This window comes from Xenopus tropicalis, chromosome 5 (genome assembly GCF_000004195.4).
Source record: "Xenopus tropicalis strain Nigerian chromosome 5, UCB_Xtro_10.0, whole genome shotgun sequence".
NCBI lineage: Eukaryota > Metazoa > Chordata > Amphibia > Anura > Pipidae > Xenopus > Xenopus tropicalis.
In genome coordinates, this window is record NC_030681.2 from 115,346,094 (window position 1) to 115,367,218 (window position 21,125).

At 40.2% G+C, this 21,125-nt stretch overlaps 1 protein-coding gene and 1 pseudogene across 2 annotated transcripts in view; both read right to left on the reverse strand.

Moving 5' to 3' along the window:
* Positions 1 to 285: 285 nt before the first annotated feature.
* LOC105947303 lies at positions 286 to 1,776 on the reverse strand (annotated as a pseudogene).
* A 685-nt stretch (positions 1,777 to 2,461) lies between these two features.
* The window catches only part of rsrc1 (arginine/serine-rich coiled-coil 1), a 143,484-nt gene continuing 124,820 nt past the window's right edge, over positions 2,462 to 21,125 (reverse strand). Inside the window, exons 8-10 of one of the 2 annotated variants that reach the window (XM_012962980.3) lie at positions 5,099 to 5,205; positions 3,140 to 3,286; positions 2,462 to 2,632 (exon numbers count right to left, since the gene is read on the reverse strand). In XM_012962980.3, coding sequence (XP_012818434.1) covers positions 2,540 to 2,632; positions 3,140 to 3,286; positions 5,099 to 5,205 — 347 coding nt within the window. In that variant the 3' untranslated portion in view covers positions 2,462 to 2,539. The remainder of the gene's footprint in view (positions 2,633 to 3,139; positions 3,287 to 5,098; positions 5,206 to 21,125) is intronic. The other variant, NM_001016318.3, reaches the window with a different exon arrangement.

Here is a 21,125-nt window from a genome sequence, read left to right on the forward strand (position 1 = left end):
GGTTCTGGCAAATGCCAGGGGCCGCTGTAAGATGTCACAGTCACTATTTATTGGGCTGCTGGGGGGCTGTTTGGGCTTCTGTGTACTGGAAATGCCAGGGGCTATTTTGGGTCACTGTTCAGAACTAGCTACACCTATAAACACAGACAGAAGAGGCCCGTGCCTATGGCACAATGCTGGTGGAGCACTAGGCCCGGCACATTGCACTTCCCACCCCTTCCCTGTCAGGATGCATGCGTGTATGTGGGAAGAAACAAGCACATGTGCACTGACAGCGATGGCTGGCTAGGCCTGGCACTGAACACAGTAATATACAGTATTACTACACAACATAGCGCCCAGCTTTACTAAGTGCTGTTTGAACAAGGAAGGGGTCAGTGATGCCATCAGTGCCAGTCCTGCCAGCACCTAGCCCTGCAGAACCTCTAAGCTTGGCAGTCTCGGGTAGTTTACCACTACCTGGTGACTGAGAGTCTATTCTCAATGCAGGCACTCAAAAGGTGGACTTGGGGCAGGGGCAGGCTCTGGACACACTGCAACATTTCCTTCAGTTGGGGGCTAACTATTAGGAATGTGTGCCCCATAAAGAGAGGCAACATAGAACTTAGATGGGAATCGGCTAAGGTTTTCCTCACAACCTGGAGAGGGAAATGCTTCATGTGAATGTAGTGTATTAGGAGCTAGAGCCACAAATGTACCAAGTCTTCCACCCCCACTGACTGTGCTGAAACATGGCCACCATTGTGCATTCCTGTAGGATAGTCCACAACTGGCTGCACAGAAGCTGCTCCAAGGCGTGCTCCTTAACCATGTCGCTGGGTTTGGGCTGAGGGGCCACATATAGTGGTGAGCGAATCTGTCCTGTTTTGCTTCACCGAAGAATTCTCAAATACAAGAAAAATGCTGTGCAATTTTTTTTGCTGCACTTTTTTTATGCACGCAACAGCTTTGGAGCCATGGCAGACACACGGCAGTGATGGAAGCCAGCCAACCTCCCTAACAGTTCCTCGCGCCAAGGTGGGTGGCAATTTGCCGAAAGTGGCAAATAGATGGCATTATTACAGTAGCAATACTCATATTCAGCCGTATTGACCAACATGAAGAGAGGTCTTATATGCCTTCCTGCATGATAAGAAGCAGGGGTTACTTGTGCATATGGGAAAGGATGGGAAAGCATGTAAAGGGGCAATATTTACAGTTTGGCAAAATTCTTTAATAGGTCACTTAATATAATATAAACTGTTGGTTGAGTATTCATTCTGGGGGGATAGTTTTCCTTTAATGCTGGATGCTAATTTGCAATTTAATGTTGGCCAGTCAAGTCTCTTGAAGCTGATTTTTTGGTTGGATTTTTTTTTTTGCAAGTCTCTTGCAGTTTGGCCTTAAAGATGGGTGTGGTAACATAAGCATGGCTTTAAGTGGGTGTGGTTTAAAAAATGGGTTTGCCAACACTTGCTTCCATTATCGGCCCTCCACCACATACAGTAGATCAGAAAAAATCCGGCCCTTGGTACCACAGAAGTTGTACAACACTGGTTGTGTTATAGCCTCCTATCCCACTCAAAGGCTCAATAGGCAGGCAGGCTACTACACGGTGGGGGGGACACAAGATGCCAACCTTTACCAGTGTATACAATAAGCATTGCATTCACCAGATTAGTTGCTTCCACAGTACTTCAGAAAAGTCTACATACCCTGACATACTTTTCGCATTCTGTTGCTATAATGCAATTCAGATACACCCAAGTAAACATTGCTTTTTAGATTATGGTGCATGCCTCCTGTGCCATTTCCACAGCCAACAGCCCTGCACCAGTTAAAACAGAGCTCCTCTGCAGCCCTCATTTCCCTTTTGTGTTCCACCAAAACAGCCCTCCTTCCTAATGCATTCATACCTTTTCTACTCAACCAGTCAGGCAATAAGACAGCAATAAGCATTTATGACATTCCAGTTTGGCTGAGGGGGATCCTGGAGTTTTTGCTTCTCATAAGAATAGCTCAGGCTTTTTCATACTGGCTGAAATTATTGTCAGTGTTTTGCTCTGCACTCTAAAGGCCCTGGAGGGAATTCACCTTCTTCATCATCATAATCCATAAAATTTTTTCTACAATTACATTTTAAGGGGAACTCCACCCAAAAAGCTTATGTGCATAGCTATAATGAATTAAAGTGTAATATATGTCTTGTCGTATATGTTATGTTGGAACTGTATTGAGAATGGCCGCTGTGTCTCTGCATGGATATCTGAAGTAGTGTTTTGGAAGGAGATGCCTGGTTACATACTGATATATTCACATAGACTTTTCATTCTAAAATATTGCTGAACTCTTCTACAGGGGGCACAACGGGTTCCCAACCTATTTGTATATGAACTTTGTCATCATCACCCCTGTGGAACATACTTTGCTTCCTCCATGAGGTGCACAGGAAGGAGAGCCACAATAAATACAAGAACAATTCTGAGGTTTGTAATAAAATCCTTTATTAGAGAACAACACACACATGACACAGGTCAGTCTTGAGCCATATCCAGGGCTGCTATGCTACCGGGCTCCCCATTAGACGTTCTTGACGGAGAGATGTTAATTGCTTGTACCACTTCAGTTCTGCTTCTTCCTTCTCGATGTATAACTGCCAAAAGAAGTGTCAGGTCACATTCAGTCATACAGTTGACTTGCTGTTCAATATATCATATTTATACGATTATAAGTTGAAATGATAAACCCTGGTTCTGTTAGTGAGTGGGTTTGCATACAGACATTAAAGGGATATTGATTTGCTCCTGTGTAAACCAATAGGAACACATCAGTATTACTGGAAATGTGGCCACACCAGGAGGTACTTGTAGTAGAGGGTCCTGAAGGTCCAGTCACACTGGGCAGGGGAGCAGGGGGAAACATATAAACACTACTCCAAGCTTAATGTGACTAATACAATTGGCTCTCTACTCCCTGGCCCCTAAAACCACGCTGAAATGTTGACTGTGCTACTTAGTGCTCGACTGGGGGTGGCTTGGGCCACTTTTCAATGGAAAGAGATAGGACAGAAATCAAATAAGAATTGAAAAATCAAGACTAATTAACCCTTCCCATACTACGCATGCAGGGGCTTTAATCCCACTATACACAACAAGCTTACATTCGGGTGTGCCAGGCAGTTATCATCCAGGTACTTGATAGTAGTAGGCATGATGCCAATCTCTGATTCTTTCGTATCATCAAACAAATCGATGGTGCCTGTCCCTAGTATCGCAGATTCATGTTTTGTCTCGATGCTTTCTGTGGACTGGAAAAAATAATGAAAACATATATTATTTAAATTATTCCAAGCAGTTCAAGCCTAGCTTGGGCATTAGGATGGGATAACCTGAATGCTATGTCTTTGGCAATAAAGCAATTTTCAGCTGAGAGAGGATGTATTTTACCAAACACCTCTCCATTAACTCCCTTAAACCTGTGCAGCTGAAAGAGGCCTGAGTATTAGTTGGGAGGAATGAAAGAGATTTATCATACTTGCATGGCATTTAGCAATCGAGAGAGTGCATCCCATTAAAACTCTGCAGCGGCTCTGGGAATGCTGCCTTGAGATGGATCATAATGGGTGTCATGAATGGCACACTAATCTAAAGCAGGGGCTGCCTAGTATGGATTATATGTCGTATGAGATCTGAGACTTGCAAGGGAAGCCGTCCAAACACATTAATGTGAGGTAAACTGGGGTAAGGAGCAGTTTTAACATAGATTAATTATTTCTAGCAAAGCAACCACAGATATCCCACAGATTGTATAGAAATCAATCACTGTGTCTATTTATGTCATGCTGTCTCACACACTGCACATATATTATATAGAGGGATATTTCCATAGAGGTGTAGGAATGAAAATCCCCAAACTTCCTTTCTACAGACTTAACATAAAGGGAGATAAAGGGGAGACTGTAATTGCCAATTATGGATTTGGAAAACAGTTCTGGCTGTTCATGCTTTGCTTGTTGAGTAGAACATGGCCTCCCATGAGCCAGGAGATTGTTTAAAAAACCATTTAACCAAGTAATAACAAACCATTTTACATGGCTGATCACTACTTTATTGGAGTCTGTAGAAAAAAGTAATCACAAATTCAGAAGTCAGAAGTAATGTATGTATGGGCTTCCTATCATCCACTGTAAGAAAAAGTCTAAGTCATGGGCTCCCTCAGCTCTGAGCAACCTTTTCACTAACAAAGAACTACACCTGGAGCAAGCCCCTGCCACATACAGGGCAACATTTTGCCCCCCTTATGTAACCTAATGCTACCTGGTTTTTATGGGTTACTGCACCCATAGCGCCTTCTATTACATAAGCCCTAGTTGTGAAGCAGCAGGGATGCCAAAAGCTGAATATGGTTGGCTCTATGTAATATCACATTAAAAAACAAATATTACTGATAGGAGCAAATCGTCTATAGAGTCATAAAGGTTGAGAAACCACAAATATATTAAAGTGTGTACTTAAATATACACCATGTAGAACATATTAAATGTCCTGAAATACAAGCAGGCTGAGCATGAATTATCCCCATAAATCAGTTTAAGTTGGCTGCTGGCTCTTTTACATGGCACAGAGATGTGAATAAAGACCTCATTGCATGCTGCCTGCTAAATAAATTCCAGTGTGACCTTCAGGGCTGTCACGGAACATGATTCTCTGTGAAGTATGTTGGGTAGGAAAACCTTTCCTCATAAAGCGGCTCCTCTCCAGACATGCATGGCAGTCTGAGAGAATTGACAAACTCATTTTGCCTTGCGTTCAGCCCTCCACCCCTTTGTCAATGACTTTATAGATGATGAGCTACTGAGAATATGAGTTAGATCGGTTCTGCAGAGTTAAGAAGCCGGCGTTTAACCCCCTCACTGCTGGCAAGTTAGGGCCAAGAAAAAAATTCAGCGTAACCTTTATTCTGAAATAAAAATAGACACAAATCTGATATAATTACATGAATTTTGTGAATAGTGCACACACATGTATTTACACTAGCATACTAAATAAGTGAAATGCACACATGAACTATTTTTTAGAATGGACAGTTCCAAGAGAGGCGGGGGGTGTATAAAACTTACAGCTTTTGTGTCGCGACTTGATCGGAACGCCTGCGGAACAAATGAGTCGCTTTCAATCAGTTCGATCTCTTTCGCTCTTTTCACATGATCCAGTAACACGGATTGATCTGCAAAGGCAGAGAGCGGAGCCATTACAAACATGTACACCTTGCTTGTACCTGCTGGAGCATGACAAATCTATAACCAGCCGACATCCAAATCCCAATGTTATTTAGCCAAGAGCATTATCATTTACATTACTGGAGTGACATATCAGGAGTAAAGTATATTTGCAGTTACAATGTGAAAACCCCTTTAGCAGCAATGGTTATTAAATGCCATTATTTACTGCTTTCTATCTACATCTTAAGGGAGCCATACACATTCAGATTTTAGTCTTCTTCCGCCAAAGGTTCGGATATTGAGAGTATGTTCAAATGCAACAATCTAAAACTAACAGACTGAAATTGTAGGATAAAGCCAAATTGGAGGATGTTCTGAACATGAAATAGTTGGCAGATACCAATCGTACGAAAGTGACTTCCATTGTAGGTCCCCTAAAGATATTGGCAGGTAAACTATACATGCGCAGATTTTATAGTTATCCAACCAAAATCTTCTAACATGGCCAATTGACTTAACAATCGATTGCCATGGTACGAAAATGAATGGGATGATAATCCGGAGCCCATATGTGGTCCAAAAATCGTACAAAACGCAGTTTTCTTTGATCTTATCGGTGCGTGTATGGCCAGCTTTAGGCAGTGGAACATTCTACAGATGTTATGGGTATCACTTAATTCCCCTGCAAGTTCTAGCACCAACCCTGTTCCAAATATACAGGTACCAGTTGTCCTCACAATTTATTTACAAAGCAGAGCTTGAAATGCCCAAAAGGCTCTTCGCTGCAGAGACAGACGGGTGAATGCCTGTGCAGGTTAATGTCCATGAGAAGAAATGTTGGCTCAGTTTTATCAGTTTAACAACACTGGGCGGTATTTCACAAATACAGCTAGAGGCTCCTAATAGGGATAGAACATTTAGGTGGAATTGATCTTCATTCTCAAGCTGCCCAACATGAACCCCTTGGCTGAATAATTCGTTTCCTATTAATCTCTTTGCCTTTAACATCAATACTGATAAGTATTCTCTGGTATATACAATATAAAGGAATGTGCCCATTTGGCGACAAATACTAAAATGTGATGAAAAATGACTTTGTCATAATTTTTAGATGCTGCCAGTATAAATAATGGCCCAGATATGTAATGGCTGAATCACAACTCGTAAAACTGAAAAGCAAATGGGCAGATGTAGACGTAGAGATTTCCCAAACACAAAGGGTTACAGATGGTTTTTTTTTGTGTAATTTACAGGAATAAAATAATTATTATTATTGGCAGCGAGTATCAGAAGCAAACGGACAGAGAGTGACAGGCAGAATGAAACAAGACGAAGGAGGAGAAGGATATAAATAAATAAGCTGCTCATGGATTTTAAGAGTCCTATTGATGACATTAACTGGGCAGAAATGGCCTATAAGGAAGTGAAATCCATTAGGGGCTGAATTTTTTTGACAAACACATTATTGCTAGATAAAATGACTTCCATATGATGTTTGTCAGATGTCAGTACAAAGGATATCTATATTTCATAGACAAATCAAAAATAATGGATCTAGATGGCTTGGAAGCAGCAGAAATCAATGTTCATTTTGTAAAAGTCCTTCTGAATGGATAAGCATGAAACTAAAAGAGGAGCTGATATCATGTATAGAAACAACACCCTATGTTTATCAGGTGAACTTTAAGCAGCAAGGGAGCACCTGGTGATACCAAAGATGGGACAGGCCTGGGTACCGAAGATGGGACAGGCCTGGGCCTCTTGTGATGCAGCTGCACTCTGTAAGATATGTATGGCAGCCCCAGCTAAGCCTGCGGTGCACACACTGTGTGGCATGTGATGTGTGTGTCTATACATTACATTTGACCTGTTTATTACCATTTAAAATGTTCTATGTGTCTGTACAGCCCTTCTGAAAGTAAGCTTCTTATATAAACGATACACAGCAAACACACACACTGCTGCACAACTCTGTAATTATATAATCTTTTAGGAGGTACAATTCCCCTTATCTATTTTCAGTGGAGAAACAAATTCCTATTTACACAGGGCATTATTAATGATATAATGAGATCATGTGCAAGATAAGCAACACCTGCTGCAGTGCATAATCCACACACCTTGGACTGAGGCAATAGGTATTTGTAACAATTAGCCACAAGGTGGCACCATTTTGCCAGTTTTAGAATGGCTCTCGCTAAAGCTTTACAAGTAAGTTTTAAAAAAGCGAAATCATCCATTTAACCAGCCAAAACAATGGTTTATTTGCTATATTGTTCTTGGAACAATATATACACCCAGTTAATAACTAACAATATTTTATGATGATTGTATTACATAGCTATATAAAGAATTAGAATAAAAGTTGTAAATCAAGCTCCAAGGGGGCTCCCTACAATCGTCTGGCCTCAGTGTACCAGTCGTTGAACCTGCCATTGCAGTTGCTGATACTAAGTACATAGTACAGTGGTTATATCGGCACTTGGGCACAATATAGGAGACAGAATAAGTTTATACAATATAATCATAACAATAATGTTCCCATTGCACCAGGTCACCCAAAGCCCCTGAGTCCCATGAACAGGTTATAACCCCAAAATGAACACTAATGAAGTGACAATGAGATGTAATTGTCTTTATAATATTTTTACAGAGTTATGGGCCTATTTTAGAGCAAAGGTGTATGGTCTCTTTTGTGCCTCCAATTCGCTTTACACCATTATTTTACAACATGTCAGACCTAGTGTAATCCATTCAAGTCAATGGGAAAAATTCAGCCAGCAGAAACTTCTGGTGTAAGAAACTGTGTAACAAAAGGTGATTTCAAATCCAATTCTTTCCACAGAACTTTCCAAGGAGAACAGTTTTTTATGCCTCATTCTATACTGAGCTTTGCGTTCACCTACTATCAATAAATGGCTGAAGAGGCGATGGCTGGTGCTTAGATGGTGATGCAAGGCATAGTTATAAACTGTTTTTACACAACTTTATATATACACAACATACCTGTTATACTCCTTAGCTTTATAAATATCCTTGAGAACAAATCTAACATGCATTGATTTTCACATTTTTTCAATTCTTTTTAATTTTCCAAGATTTCACGATATAAGCAGTTTTTACACTGTTAATACCATGAAGATGTAAGAAGAGCACCCCCTGTTGTTGGACACAGGTAAGAGCAGGGCAGAACAGCAAAAACCTATTTTATGAAAGTATGAAGGTGTCATGCTACAGGCAGTGTAATAACAGCTAATATTATGGTGAAAAAAGTTTGTGTAAATTACAAAAGTGCTCAGGAGAGCACACTGAGCAAAGTTACATTTTGTCCCTTTTTAATATATGGGAAAGGGGGCCCACCATGAACCATTTGACTTTCAACGAAGCATCCCACAGAGAAAGGCAGACCTTATTGCACTGGAGCACACAGGCCAGGTAAAGTTATCATACACTTGGGCCTATGGAAAACTGAGCCTCTTATTTCAAGCTTGCATGAACTTTATTAGCTCTGATAGAATATTAACTACATTATATCTGCCTCTATAAAACAGGACATTTTGAAACTTTTATTTTTAGCACTTATTTATGCCTTTTCAAAGCTGGTTATATTTGGAATCCATAAACTGAGTTCCACTCATGGGGCCACTCTGTTGATCCGTCCTGTTGTGCTTTTTAAGAGCAGCGCATTAGGACATCAGGAGCTAGGCATTGATCTAATAAAATGTCACACCCTAAAAATAAGCAAAACAAGTGGCTGCCAGAGATACCCCAATGGCTTCATAGTAAATAGAGGGAGTTGGGCTGAGCAGGAAAGTGTGTGAGTAGCCTGACCAGGATAAATGAGAGCAATTAGAGGAGTAATAGAAGGCAGAACTTGGTGTGCTGCTAGCTGCCCATTTCCATTTGGATTGAGCACGGCCACTAATTAACATTCTAGAGATGGAAGAGTTGAATGTTTCCAAGGAAGCAGCAGATGAATGCTGTCTGTGTGCCATCTCCAAACACCCCATAACTGCACACAACCTGTCAGAAGAGACTGTGCAGACACCGCAGGGCACGGCACATTTGTCACTGGGGCTAATATCACAGATACACTGCTCCTTTTTTCTGTGCACACAAAAGATATGTAATTCAATGCTCAATTTACCCTTGTCTCGCAGGAGATTTTTCCCTGCTAATTGATAGAAATTAAGCCATTAATCAAGCCACTAGCCATCATTCAAACCAAGGAAGATGAATACAAACTTTCATAATAACCACCTTCCCCATTTTAGTGTTCATTAGCATTAATTTTTAATGCAATTATGCTATTCTTTTACGCTGAGCTCATAAATTACGGCTCTTTTGTTGCTGGCTGGCCTTGTAAAATCCAAAGTAATGATTTGTGCTGTGATCTGAAATGCAATTACTGGGCCTCCGTGCTGCTGATTCTGTATCCCCCATAACCTCTGTGCATTGGCTATGGAAACACGTAGGAATGGCTCCACATTCTCATGCATTCAGTTCTCATCAGCTGTATTATTCCGAGCACAACAGTCACACACAGAACAACATGTAAGCAGGAGAAAGCTAATTCAACCATCATTGATGCTACCGCCAACACACCTATCGGTTATCCAGCTTAATAATCATATTCTTACAGCTCTAGCTCCCCACAAAGCTTACACAGCTTCAAACCCTGTCATGATGAGACCCTGTATAATATGCTGGCGGCCCAAAACCCTAAACTCTGCCTGGGTCATACCAAGAACCCTGCAGCCACGAAGATCTGGACCAACAATTACACATGACTTTCCATGCTTGTTGGCAGTATGGCTTACTGTACTGAAACATGAGTGCTAAACAATGTTTTCACAGCACCAAAGTTAAAGGGATGCCTGCTGTTTTATGCACAATGAAAGCAACTTTCCACTATACATTCATATAAAATGTCTATAGTTTTAAAGTCTATTTCTAACTGTAATTGCTATTGAAAGCAGTATTTCATTATTTATTCCGGTTTCTTTTTGTGACTCTTTAAACAATACAGCAAAAATCAGTCTCTTAATAAACTGCTTCTGCTACATTGTTTCAGGAGTCTGACAGATACCACGTTCAATAACAATTACAAATAACTTTATAAACCACTGAATGTTTCTAAGGAATGTACACTGGAAAGCTTTTTAAAATTACATTGTGCAGTGTTAAGTGAAGACATTGTAAGCAAGGGAGAGTCAGACAGTGTATGTGAGGGAGAGTTAGTCTACATACTGGAAAGTCAGACATTGTACGTGAGTGTTACACAGTCTATGTGAGGGACAGTCAGAGTCTTTGATGGGGAGTGAGACAGTGTATGTGAGGGGGAAAAATAATGATAATTCTCAAGGTACAGACTGAGGTATAGAAACTTGGAAAGCATCAAGAGACACTTCTTGTTCAGTAAACTGTGCTTTGCTGTTCTGCCTTTCCCTCAGCCAGGTTAACAACAGTGGGTACTCTGGTTACACCTTCATGATAAAGAGCAAAAAGCTCTCAGAACAGAACTCCCAATAATTTTATATTAAGTATATGTTGGTTATAGAAAAGTCCCCTTTAATAACAGATCAGAATGATTAAAAAGAAGAAAGTTTCACTTTTAATTAGGCCTTGTAAAAGTTTGTGAGCTGTTCCCTAGATCAATAAATATCACAGATCAAATTATAGTGAAATATGACTGTAGAGCCTGCACTGAAAACAGATAAAATTTCTGGGCTTTTTGTAAAACCTATAGAATAACAGGCTGAAATGAGCTGTTATGGGAAAACAATACTGCCGGAGAGTTCAAGTGACATCATAAAAGGGAACGCTGAAGGTCGAGCAATTTGTCAATGTCTGAAGAAGCTCCATAGATTCCTTCATTCCCAGTGGCCAGGGCCTATTTTTGGACATACAATTTGCTTTAAAGTATTGATAGTCTAATTTCACAATATACACGCTGCTGAATATCAGTTTAAATCAATGGCATTTATCGTTTCTGCTGGAAGAATAAGGGGGTAAAAGGAGGGATGTCAGATTGATGGTGACATTCAAATAAGCGGTTGATTAAAAACTTGATACATAATGTTCTTAAGGTTGTCCGTAATACTGACTGCAGGGCAAATATTCTCTGGAGACCACTGGCGAGACTGAAAGAACCTTATAAAGCTTAATGTCTGGGCAACTGAAAGCCCATACTCTGCCCCTATTGCTAGTGGAGATACAGGTAGGGAGGAGTTTGGGGGAAGTGACTGTGACGGACTCGGTCTGCTTGGCCACGTATGGAGAGTTACAGCTCATGGAACAGTTTCCCCTATTTTATATGCACAGTTAGTCATCATGAGACAAATGCCATTTTGGAGGCTTTTCCATTAATAACAATTAAAAGGTCCAACTTTACCTTTCCTTCCCTAGTTGCAAATAAGAGCAATAGAGACTCAAATCAGTTTTTTTTTTAACACTAACCTACACCATGGCAATGGCTATAAGGTAGTCCTTACTGACCGTTACAAAATATGGTTTCTCATATAATGCAATTAAGGCAAATGTGTCACCTGCCTCTCCCTGTCCAGATAAAGAGCAGGAATCGAACCCACTGTAAGGAAACTTAATCAATTTGAGAAAAATCTATACCCACAATTATCTTAATTACACAAAGCAAAGTAATGAAACCTTTAATTATTTGCGCACTCTTCTCTCTGAGAACATAAGGTGAACAAATCCACTCTATTTATAAGCATAGTTTATTAACCATTAGTTTTCCTTAAACTGCCCATAAAGAACAAGGAAATATTCCTTTTCTGTGTATCTGTAGATTTCGTTGCAATGTACCACACTTCTCTTTATGCCTGGCTGCACTTAAACAGATTGTTCCCCTTTCAGTTATATGTTTAGTATGACGTAGAGAGTGATATTTTGAGACAATTTGCAATTGGTCTTCATTTTTTTTTATTTGTAGTTCTTTTTAATTGTTTCAATAATTGTTCAGCAGCTCTCCAGTTTGTAGTTATAACAGCTATCTGGTTGCTAGGGTTCAAACCATCTTAGTAACCAAGGAGTGGATTGAATAATAGACTGATATATGAATAGGAGAGGAACTGATTAGAAAAAAAGTTACAAAAAGTAACAATAACAATAACACTGTAGCCTCACAGAGCAATAGTTTTTGGCTGCCAGGGTCAGTGACCCCCAACTGAAAGCTGCAAAGAGTTTGAAGAAGGCGGCAAATAATTTACAAACAATAAGAAATAAATAATGAAGACCAATTGAAAAGTTGCTTAGAATCGTTCATTCTATAACATACTAAAAGTTAAATTAAAGGTGAACCACCCCTTTAATGCCAGTGCTTTTTAAAGAAACCAAAGTAAGATGCGTAAGTGAGGGGAGGGGCTACCATGCAGGGCTGGTCTTATAAACTGTGGGGCCCAACTGGGACTGTATTGGCAGGGCCCCCTACACAAGGTGTTGGCAGCTGGCACAGGGTTCCAGGGCTGTGTGGGCAAATAGTCCCTGCCTCTCGCTCTGTGGCTAATGTTATAACCCCGCACAATGTGGCCCCCAAGCACTGGGCACTGGCATACCAAGCACACTATACACAGTGAAAGACCCTGGTGTAGCAGTATGAATGCAGTGCCCACTTTGTGTTTAATGTCCCAGAACACATAGCAGCACTGTTGGGCAATATTTGTTCAGCGAGGACTGGACAGCTTTATGTGCTTATTCCCCCTGGTGCAGGGCTCTATTGGGCCAAATGGGTAAAAGGAGTTTTTAGGAGTTCACCATTTGATAAATATTCTAAAAATCCCATAAAAATGAAAAGAAAGTGGGCGAGTTTTTCTGTGGTGAGCTCTAATCTCACATGTTGAGATATTGGCCCCTTGATGTTTTATTTAAAGTATGTTGTGAACATGGCTGGACACATATGCTAATGGTGGTGCTTAAGTTTCTCATATAGACAATACAAAGGCTACTGTGTGCCTGGACTAAATAGTATATAGAGTTGATTCTGGTTGAGAGCTGACAACTGCAACACTATCTCAATGGTACATGCAGTCACAAGCAGCAGTGTATATAAATCAATGGCATTTAATTAATGTCTATTGATTTGAATTAGAGCTTGATTAGAATTACATCTTCTTTTATAATGCAACATTTTATACTTGAGTTAACATCCCCTTTAATGCTTAATATTACGAACTTTCTCCTTATTTAATCCTATGATTTTTAAACATTAGGTAAAAAAAAAAAAGATTTGTGGACTGCGGAAAAAAGTCAAGGTTCTTCTGCTCTCGTAATTACACAGCCAGCTCTTATGATGAAACCAGCGCACTTGAAACTGCAGGAGAAAGCCTCTCATTTATTGGCCATTTAATTCAGAAGCTGAGTTTTGGCCTTTTACATTTCCATTAATTTGCACTGGTGACTCTATTGAGATTTTCATTAGTGCAAATTGTTAGCCCTGGGGAATCGGTTATGCAAATATTGGTGTGTAGCTTTGGCCTGTTAGCTATCAATTCAAATCAGAAAATCAATGGCCCTAATAGCTCCTTATTACCCGGCTGATACATTTGCAGGCTTGACTTGAGCACTGTCAGTGAATAATCAATTCAGTCCAAACCTATTACCCAATCACTGCCAGAAAGCGCTTCATAATAATGTAGTCGCTTATTTATAGATATGTTTTACTCGGACTCTCTTTAATTGGAGGCACATTATTTTTTTACCCTGCTAATTCAAACAGCTTAATGAGAAATAGCAAATGCAACCCGGGCTGCTTTTCTATTTTATTCCTCCTTAGCTATGAGACATAGGGAGGCCGGAAATTCATCAGTACCGAGCAGTTCTACAGTAAACAAATTATCTGCTACATAGCATTCAGAAAGGGGCTTGTATTTTATGAACACTGAGCACTGAATTGCAATAATCAGTAAAGGGTGTCAAGATCACGGGAATCCAGCTCTTGTACATGTAAACCTGACCAGACCTTAAACTAATACTCCCCCCTACATCTTTCTAGTTTATACATTTATTATTATTTATTATGCTGCTAATAATTCCTGATATGGGCCACATGTAAATAAATAGGGGCTCGTTCTGTTGTGTTCTGGAAACAGCAAGAATCTCTGGAACTAAAAATAGCAGGAACTAAAAACCCAATTTTTAAATGAGCCATTTTTATGTTGTATTTTTTTCCCTGTGCAAGAGAGACCTCTCCACTCAGAAACCTCCTGCACAGGGAGTTCTCCCTTTACGTGCAGTTACAAATACAGCCTAAAGCCTAAGGATGGGGTCACACGTGACTTGTTCAGCTCATACAGCCCCACCTCATATAAGCTACTTTCTTTATAGACTATGGGTGGGAAGGGGAGGTGAGGCCTACAATATCATTACTGACTTTAATGGGAAGCTTGGAGTGACTGGTTGAATGCTTGTGCTGTACATTAAGTACAGGCCTTTACCAGTGGATAAGAGCAGTTGCTCTGCTTAGAATTGACCAGAGAAATATTATATTACTCATGATTTATAATCTTCTAAGCAGAGCAACATTACGAAAGATTTCTTTACTCGGAATTAATTTTTCCCCACCAGCAGGTGGCGCAATTGTTACAAATTAATTATATTAGCAGTTTAAAAACAGCTTAGCTATTGAAAACAAAAACGTTATGTAAGGGCTCTGGCACACGGGGAGATTAGTCGCCCCCGAGACAAAACTCCTTGTTCGCGGGTGACTAATCTCCCCGAGTTGCCATCACCTGCCATCCCACCGGCGAAAATGTAAGTTGCCGGTGGGATGGCACACGCGGCGGCGCGATTTCGGGAAATCGCCGAAGTTGCCTTGCGTGTGCCAGAGCCCTAAGTTGCAAAAGCGCTTAGAAAAGCACCCTAAGCAATTTGCTTTGTGGGTTCTTATTGCCTTTATTGCAATTAGGGCTCTGGCACACGGGCAGATTAGTCGCCCGCGACAAATCTACCCGTGTCTCGGGCGACTTATCTCCCCAGATTGCCATCCCACCGGCGAAAATGTAAATCGCCGGTGGGATGGAGATCCGGGGAGATTAGTCGCCCGCGAACAGGGAGTTTTGTCGCGGGCGACTAATCTCCCTGTGTGCCAGAGCCCTTAAGCGATCTGAGAAACTACACTAATCTCATGATGTAGGAAACACAACAGTGTTATAGTGGGGTGGACATAACTGAATGAGCGATACTAAGCAGCCCACTCGTGGCTTTGCTACATTTAGATGGTAACACAAGCGAAAGATGAAGAAGGCAGAAATCTGAAGGGTAGATGCCAGTTACTGTACTTGAACGCAGACCCAGACTAGTAAGGTACCAGCTAGCAGGCAGGAAAATGCACAGACAAAATAATTTATGGCTTCTGGCTGAGTGACAATGAACCTTGTGAAAAAACAGACTCATCAGTAATACTGAAGCCTTCATCAAATTTACCTGCTTACCATCAGTACGTAAAATGATGAGTAGCCCACTCAAGACATTAGAGCATAAGGGAGCAAATTGCTGAAAATTACACTTTATGAATGAGTTAAATTGAATTAGTGCATGATGCTACTGTTAATCTTTGTCCCATTAAGTTATGATAACAATGTTCCTAATGGCTGCACAATCTTGGCAGCATGCGTGTAATGTGAACACTAATCAGGATCACTCAGCGGGTCAGCAGATTAGGATCAGAGTTGCTGGCAGATGCTCCGATATTCTCTGGGGAGCTTCAAACCAACACCAGGTGACAGGAACAGCTTCATGCACAGACTGCGCACAATCACAGGAACACACACATTTATATAATAAGCACCCTATCCACAAAGCTGTGTGGCAAGTTAATTTGGCACCGCTGACTGTGTTGTTTGAACAATGAAGTGTATGTAAAGGTGCACTGTAGGTATGCATAGTAAAACATGATTTTTTGTGACAAGCACCATTCAAAACCAGGTTTCTTGCCATTATCTACAGGTATTGTTTTTATGGGCTCTTTACTTGAAGGTGACATTTTAACTAAATGGAAATTTGCCTTATTTCAAGGTTAGTGGATTCCAAATCGTGGTGATGGCATGCTCCATAAGAGTGAGTAGGGCCAAGCATGGAGGCCAGTTAGGGGGAGATTAAGGGATAAAGCTTATTAGCTCTCTTAAATACACTCAGAAAAACAGCCTGAAGTTCAATTAGAATAAGATGGAGGCCATGGCCAAATATTCTACCTTAAATACAAGTCGTCCCAAAATATAATTTTTGCCTAGTAAAAGAAAACACTTTGCAATATAGATTCATTAAATGTGCAATGTTTTTGACTTATTCGTATATATAACTGCTATTAGAAGCAGTGTTTACCAGTCCTTTTCTATTCTCTGTCCTGGTGGCTTTGGAAACACAAGCCAGAAGACTAACAGACCTGCCTTGCTGGAGGAGACTGACCTTTGCAACATTGTTTAAAAAGTAACAACCAGGAGTTCAGTAAATGCTGCTTTTAATAGCAATTATATTTACAAACATAAATTCATATTGGAAAGTTCCTTGGAATTATGTTTTCTTTTATGAAGCAAAAAGTTATTTTTGGGGTTGACATGCCCTTTAAAGGGGCTCTTAAATGTAAAATCCACTGCTCTGAGTGCATGTGACATAAGAAACCAGAGGAACAGTTCATGACTTTGACTGAAAAGGAATGGGTTACATTTACAACCAAGTACTATTGAAACTTACTTCAAACCAATCATAAAAACACAAACTTTGAATGTGATGTTGTCTCATCTAGCCGCGTGCTACTATTATAAACAAAACAGTGGCTGGTGATAGAAGGTAGAGGAGAGGAAAGTGGGCTAGAAATGTAGCTTTTCCATTAAGTGCATGTCACTAATAACCATTTAATATCCAGGGAAAGGGACGGTCCATCACCAAAGGAGCTACATCCCTGTACACTAGCTCATCTGATGATGTACTATGAACTGGCCAACATGGCGCAGATTATATTTTCTAATGCTTCATTACCAGACTGACTGACATGCACAGCACACGAATCAGAGGGCCACCATACATACACAAAAAATGGCATGAAACAAATATTACTGGTACAGGTATGGCCAGATTTTGAATTTAAACTATGTTGGTTGCTATGGTCCCAGGAACCAGGAAGAGGTTCTTATGACAGACCAAAAGAGAATTATGAGATGATATAAATAATGATATAAGAAACTAGCCTCTGCTTTTTGATGGCCAGTAGTTTCTGACTGTAGCAACAAGACAGCTGTAGAAACAGTAAAGTACAAAAAGTTTCAACATGAATTTTCCTTTTAAGTCTGTACATACCAACAAACATAACTGTATACAACTAACCCACTTTTAAAACTAGGTGAATGCAATGTGTAGTCACAGAATGGCAACAAAAACCACAGCCCGGCGGCACAACATGCACCTGACACACAGATTCTTTTCACTAAACCCAAGTACTGAATTAGTTCTGAGCTTACAAACTGGCTCTTCCCATTCTATGAATAGTGTCTCTCACAGCCTGCCCGTCACTACCCTCCGGAGAACAACAGGCTGCCTAGTTCAGTTACACATCTGCAATAAAGTAGAATATCTGACCATTTGTTTATGGTTAGCACTCTATTTCTAGGATTATATCTAGGACAGAGGAAACATTATACACATTCATCTCTCCTATGTTGCTTGAGTAATATACAAGGGGATTTCTTGGCCATTGCTAAGATCTGGATTTATTCCTTAAGCATTTAAGGTCACTTCTTTACCAATGATCTGCACTAAAATATATGGCACATAATGCATGACTTTAGACAATGCCTAATAAATGCAGCTTTGTTTTCTCCTAAATTACTAGAGCAGGGGGCATGAGGGGTAATTTATTACCCTAGGGGGCACAAGTGCAAGAGCAATAAAGGGCACAAGAGCACTGTCCCGCCCTCACTGACTGATTTGGGAAGCCGGGAACAACAGGGCCCCAATGTGGCTGAAGGTCCTGCCGCTCCCTTCCTTGCGCAAGATAGGAGCCTTAGGGGGCTGACAAGAGGAATCCTATATTCCTCCTGCTGCCCCCTCTCTTGCATCCTGTTAGTAAGTGCAAAAAATTGCCCATTTGTGTATTTTTTTTTTGTACTTTGCACACTGTGTTTAGCTTTGCAAATGAGGCCTGTGGAGTTTTTAAATGGAAATTATATTGACTGGTTATGGATAGTAAGCAGTAGAATGCATAATGCCATTGACTGTACCATTACATTGCTGTAAATGGTGCGTCCTTTAGCAGATTTATCATTAATACAAATGGCAAAGATATAGAGAAGAAGCATTCTGTGCACACAGTAGGCCATGCCAATGCTATTGATGTGTGGCAAGAGTACCCAGGTATGGTGTGATTTTACTAAAATAAATTCTCATGTTTAGAATATTATTTTTGTTTTGCTTATTATTGCTACCATTCTGGGTCTGTGCCACCTGCTTACCTTCAAAACTAGAACTGCTAAATACTAAATGCTTCCTCTATTCTAATCTCAACCCAGACCTCTAAACACAAGTCATTTCTACTTGTCTTTCTACTTGTCCAGAACCAATAAGGCATGATAAATCATGTACCATTAACTAGAAAACATCCAAAACATCATACTTCATCACACAAGATTCCACCAAAATTCTTATTCACTCTTTCATCATGACAGTTGATGACAACAGCAACAGTCTATTAATTTGTCTAAGGGTGAAGACACATGGAGCTACTAGTAGCAGCTACTTTTTCATGGCTACTAAACTCCAGAAAATACCCTGCCATAGATAATACTGAGAATTGCCTCTGCTAAAACATACCTAGAGCTAATTATCAGTAAATGATCAGCATTGTCTATTTTAGGCTAATGTCAGACCAGGCGTATGGTGTATATTTTTGGCAAGCTGAAATTACCACCGTACGCCTCCTTGCAAGAGAATGCAAAGTCTCAAGTTTTTATGCTCATTTTGGCTACATGCCTGCCCCCGAGTGTATTCCATTCATTCGGGTGCAGGGACAGGTAGGAGGCATATGGTGGTAATTTTAGCAAGCATTTTTCAGCTTGCCGAAAATATACGCCTGGTCTGACATTAACCTTAGTCGCCACGACAAGTAGCAAATTACTTCACCAACCAAACCCTTATATCCCTCAGCATTGCCACTCTCTTGTCCCCTATGCTGGTTTTTTCTACCATTTAAGAAAAATGTAAAATTAGTGACCCAGGGACCTTCTACCATCTCTTCTGGGAATGTCCAGTAATAAAGGGATTTTGGCGAGAGGTGCTTAGTTATGCTGAGTCGGCACTGGCATTTCCCAATATATTGTCACCCAGTCTATGCTTATTAGGTATACTGGACACCCTACAATTGAGACCTCCAGCCAAATTGTGCTACTTACAATTGCTATACTATGCCAAAAAGGCATTGTTATTACACTGGAAATCTACAGGTCCACCCTCGCTAAACTTCTGGAAAAAGCTCATTAATGACTCCTTACCAAAACAGAAGCTAGTGTATCAAGCCCGCGGATGCCCGGACAAATTTGAGGCCATATGGGGGGCATGGCTCTTGGCAAACGCACCACCTTAGCCGACTTTGAACACCCAGAAAAAAAGACACAAGGTCTCCTTCTTGGCTTTATACAAATGTAAACCTTAGATTTTACACCCCACCCCCAGCTCATTTCCCCCTTTCTTCTTCTTCTTCTTCTCCTGACTCTTCTTGATCTTCTTTCTTCTCTTTTTATTTTTCTTAAAGGGATTGTTCCCTTATGTTGTTTAAATTTAAAAATGCAAAATAAAATCTTTTAAAAAAAAAAAATTAGTGACCCAGAGTACTTCACAACTCACACAAGATGCAATCCTTCACCTTTTGGGGGCTTTGGTTCACAGAGCTTGCTGGGAATTATAGTTTATTAAGCATCTCTAGCACCCCACAGTAATAATTACTAAATGATTCCTATATATTTTGTAAAATTAATTTAAAATTAATTAAAACAGGCTTTTAGATCTACACAAACACAAAACTTTTTACCAAATTCATATCTTACTTCGGAAAGAAATGATTCAGAGTTTTGCTTCATAAAATAGGCCATCCAGTAATTATATCAGACCTCTATATATTAATACATAACTGATCATGCACCAGAAAAAACATCATATAATAAGGGTCAAAGTTCTGTCCATCACATTTCTTGCCTTAATTCTACAGCAAAATATGGGCAAATGGCTGTTTATCTGCCTGCGTAGATAAACTAAAGGATATTCAATTCTGCCCCACAACTCATGTGCGAAACCAAAGGGAAACTCTTTTGCAAGGTGGAAAAAAATCAGCTCAAAATTTGCCATGATGAAAAATCAATAAAGCAGTAATTGCTTGGCTTATCTTAGCAAGGGAGGACAAATTAGGGAGTGGAGTTTAACATCCATCAGGATTTCAGGGGGAAAAGGAAAAAAAAAAAAAAAAGAAGAAGAGGAGAGTTTCAGGATCACTAAACCAGAAAAGAAGGTCTCAGGGTGATAATAAAATCAACTCATGCTGATTTTCTGCCAAATTTATTTCCCAAGAGTATATCAAAATGGTTCACTGCTTCCTAGCCTGGCATATCTAATCAATTTGCCGTTTGGTTAACACACACACGGAGAGAAGCGCAAAATACAAATTTAGCAATACTGAACAATGCTGCTTCTGAGCATTTAACACGGATAGGAACGAGAAGTGAAAACTGCCCTTTGTCTTCCCCGAGCATATGTGCAAATCTGCTTCTACACATTTCTACATTCGCCCTTTTGTTGGCTTGGCTCATCTGATATTTGTCTTCAGCGTATAACATTGCCATCCCACCTGTTATGCACAGCAGCTGAAACATGAAACTTCTCTTATATGTTTGAAACAAAATAATATGCTTTATTTTCATTTCTCCTCTAC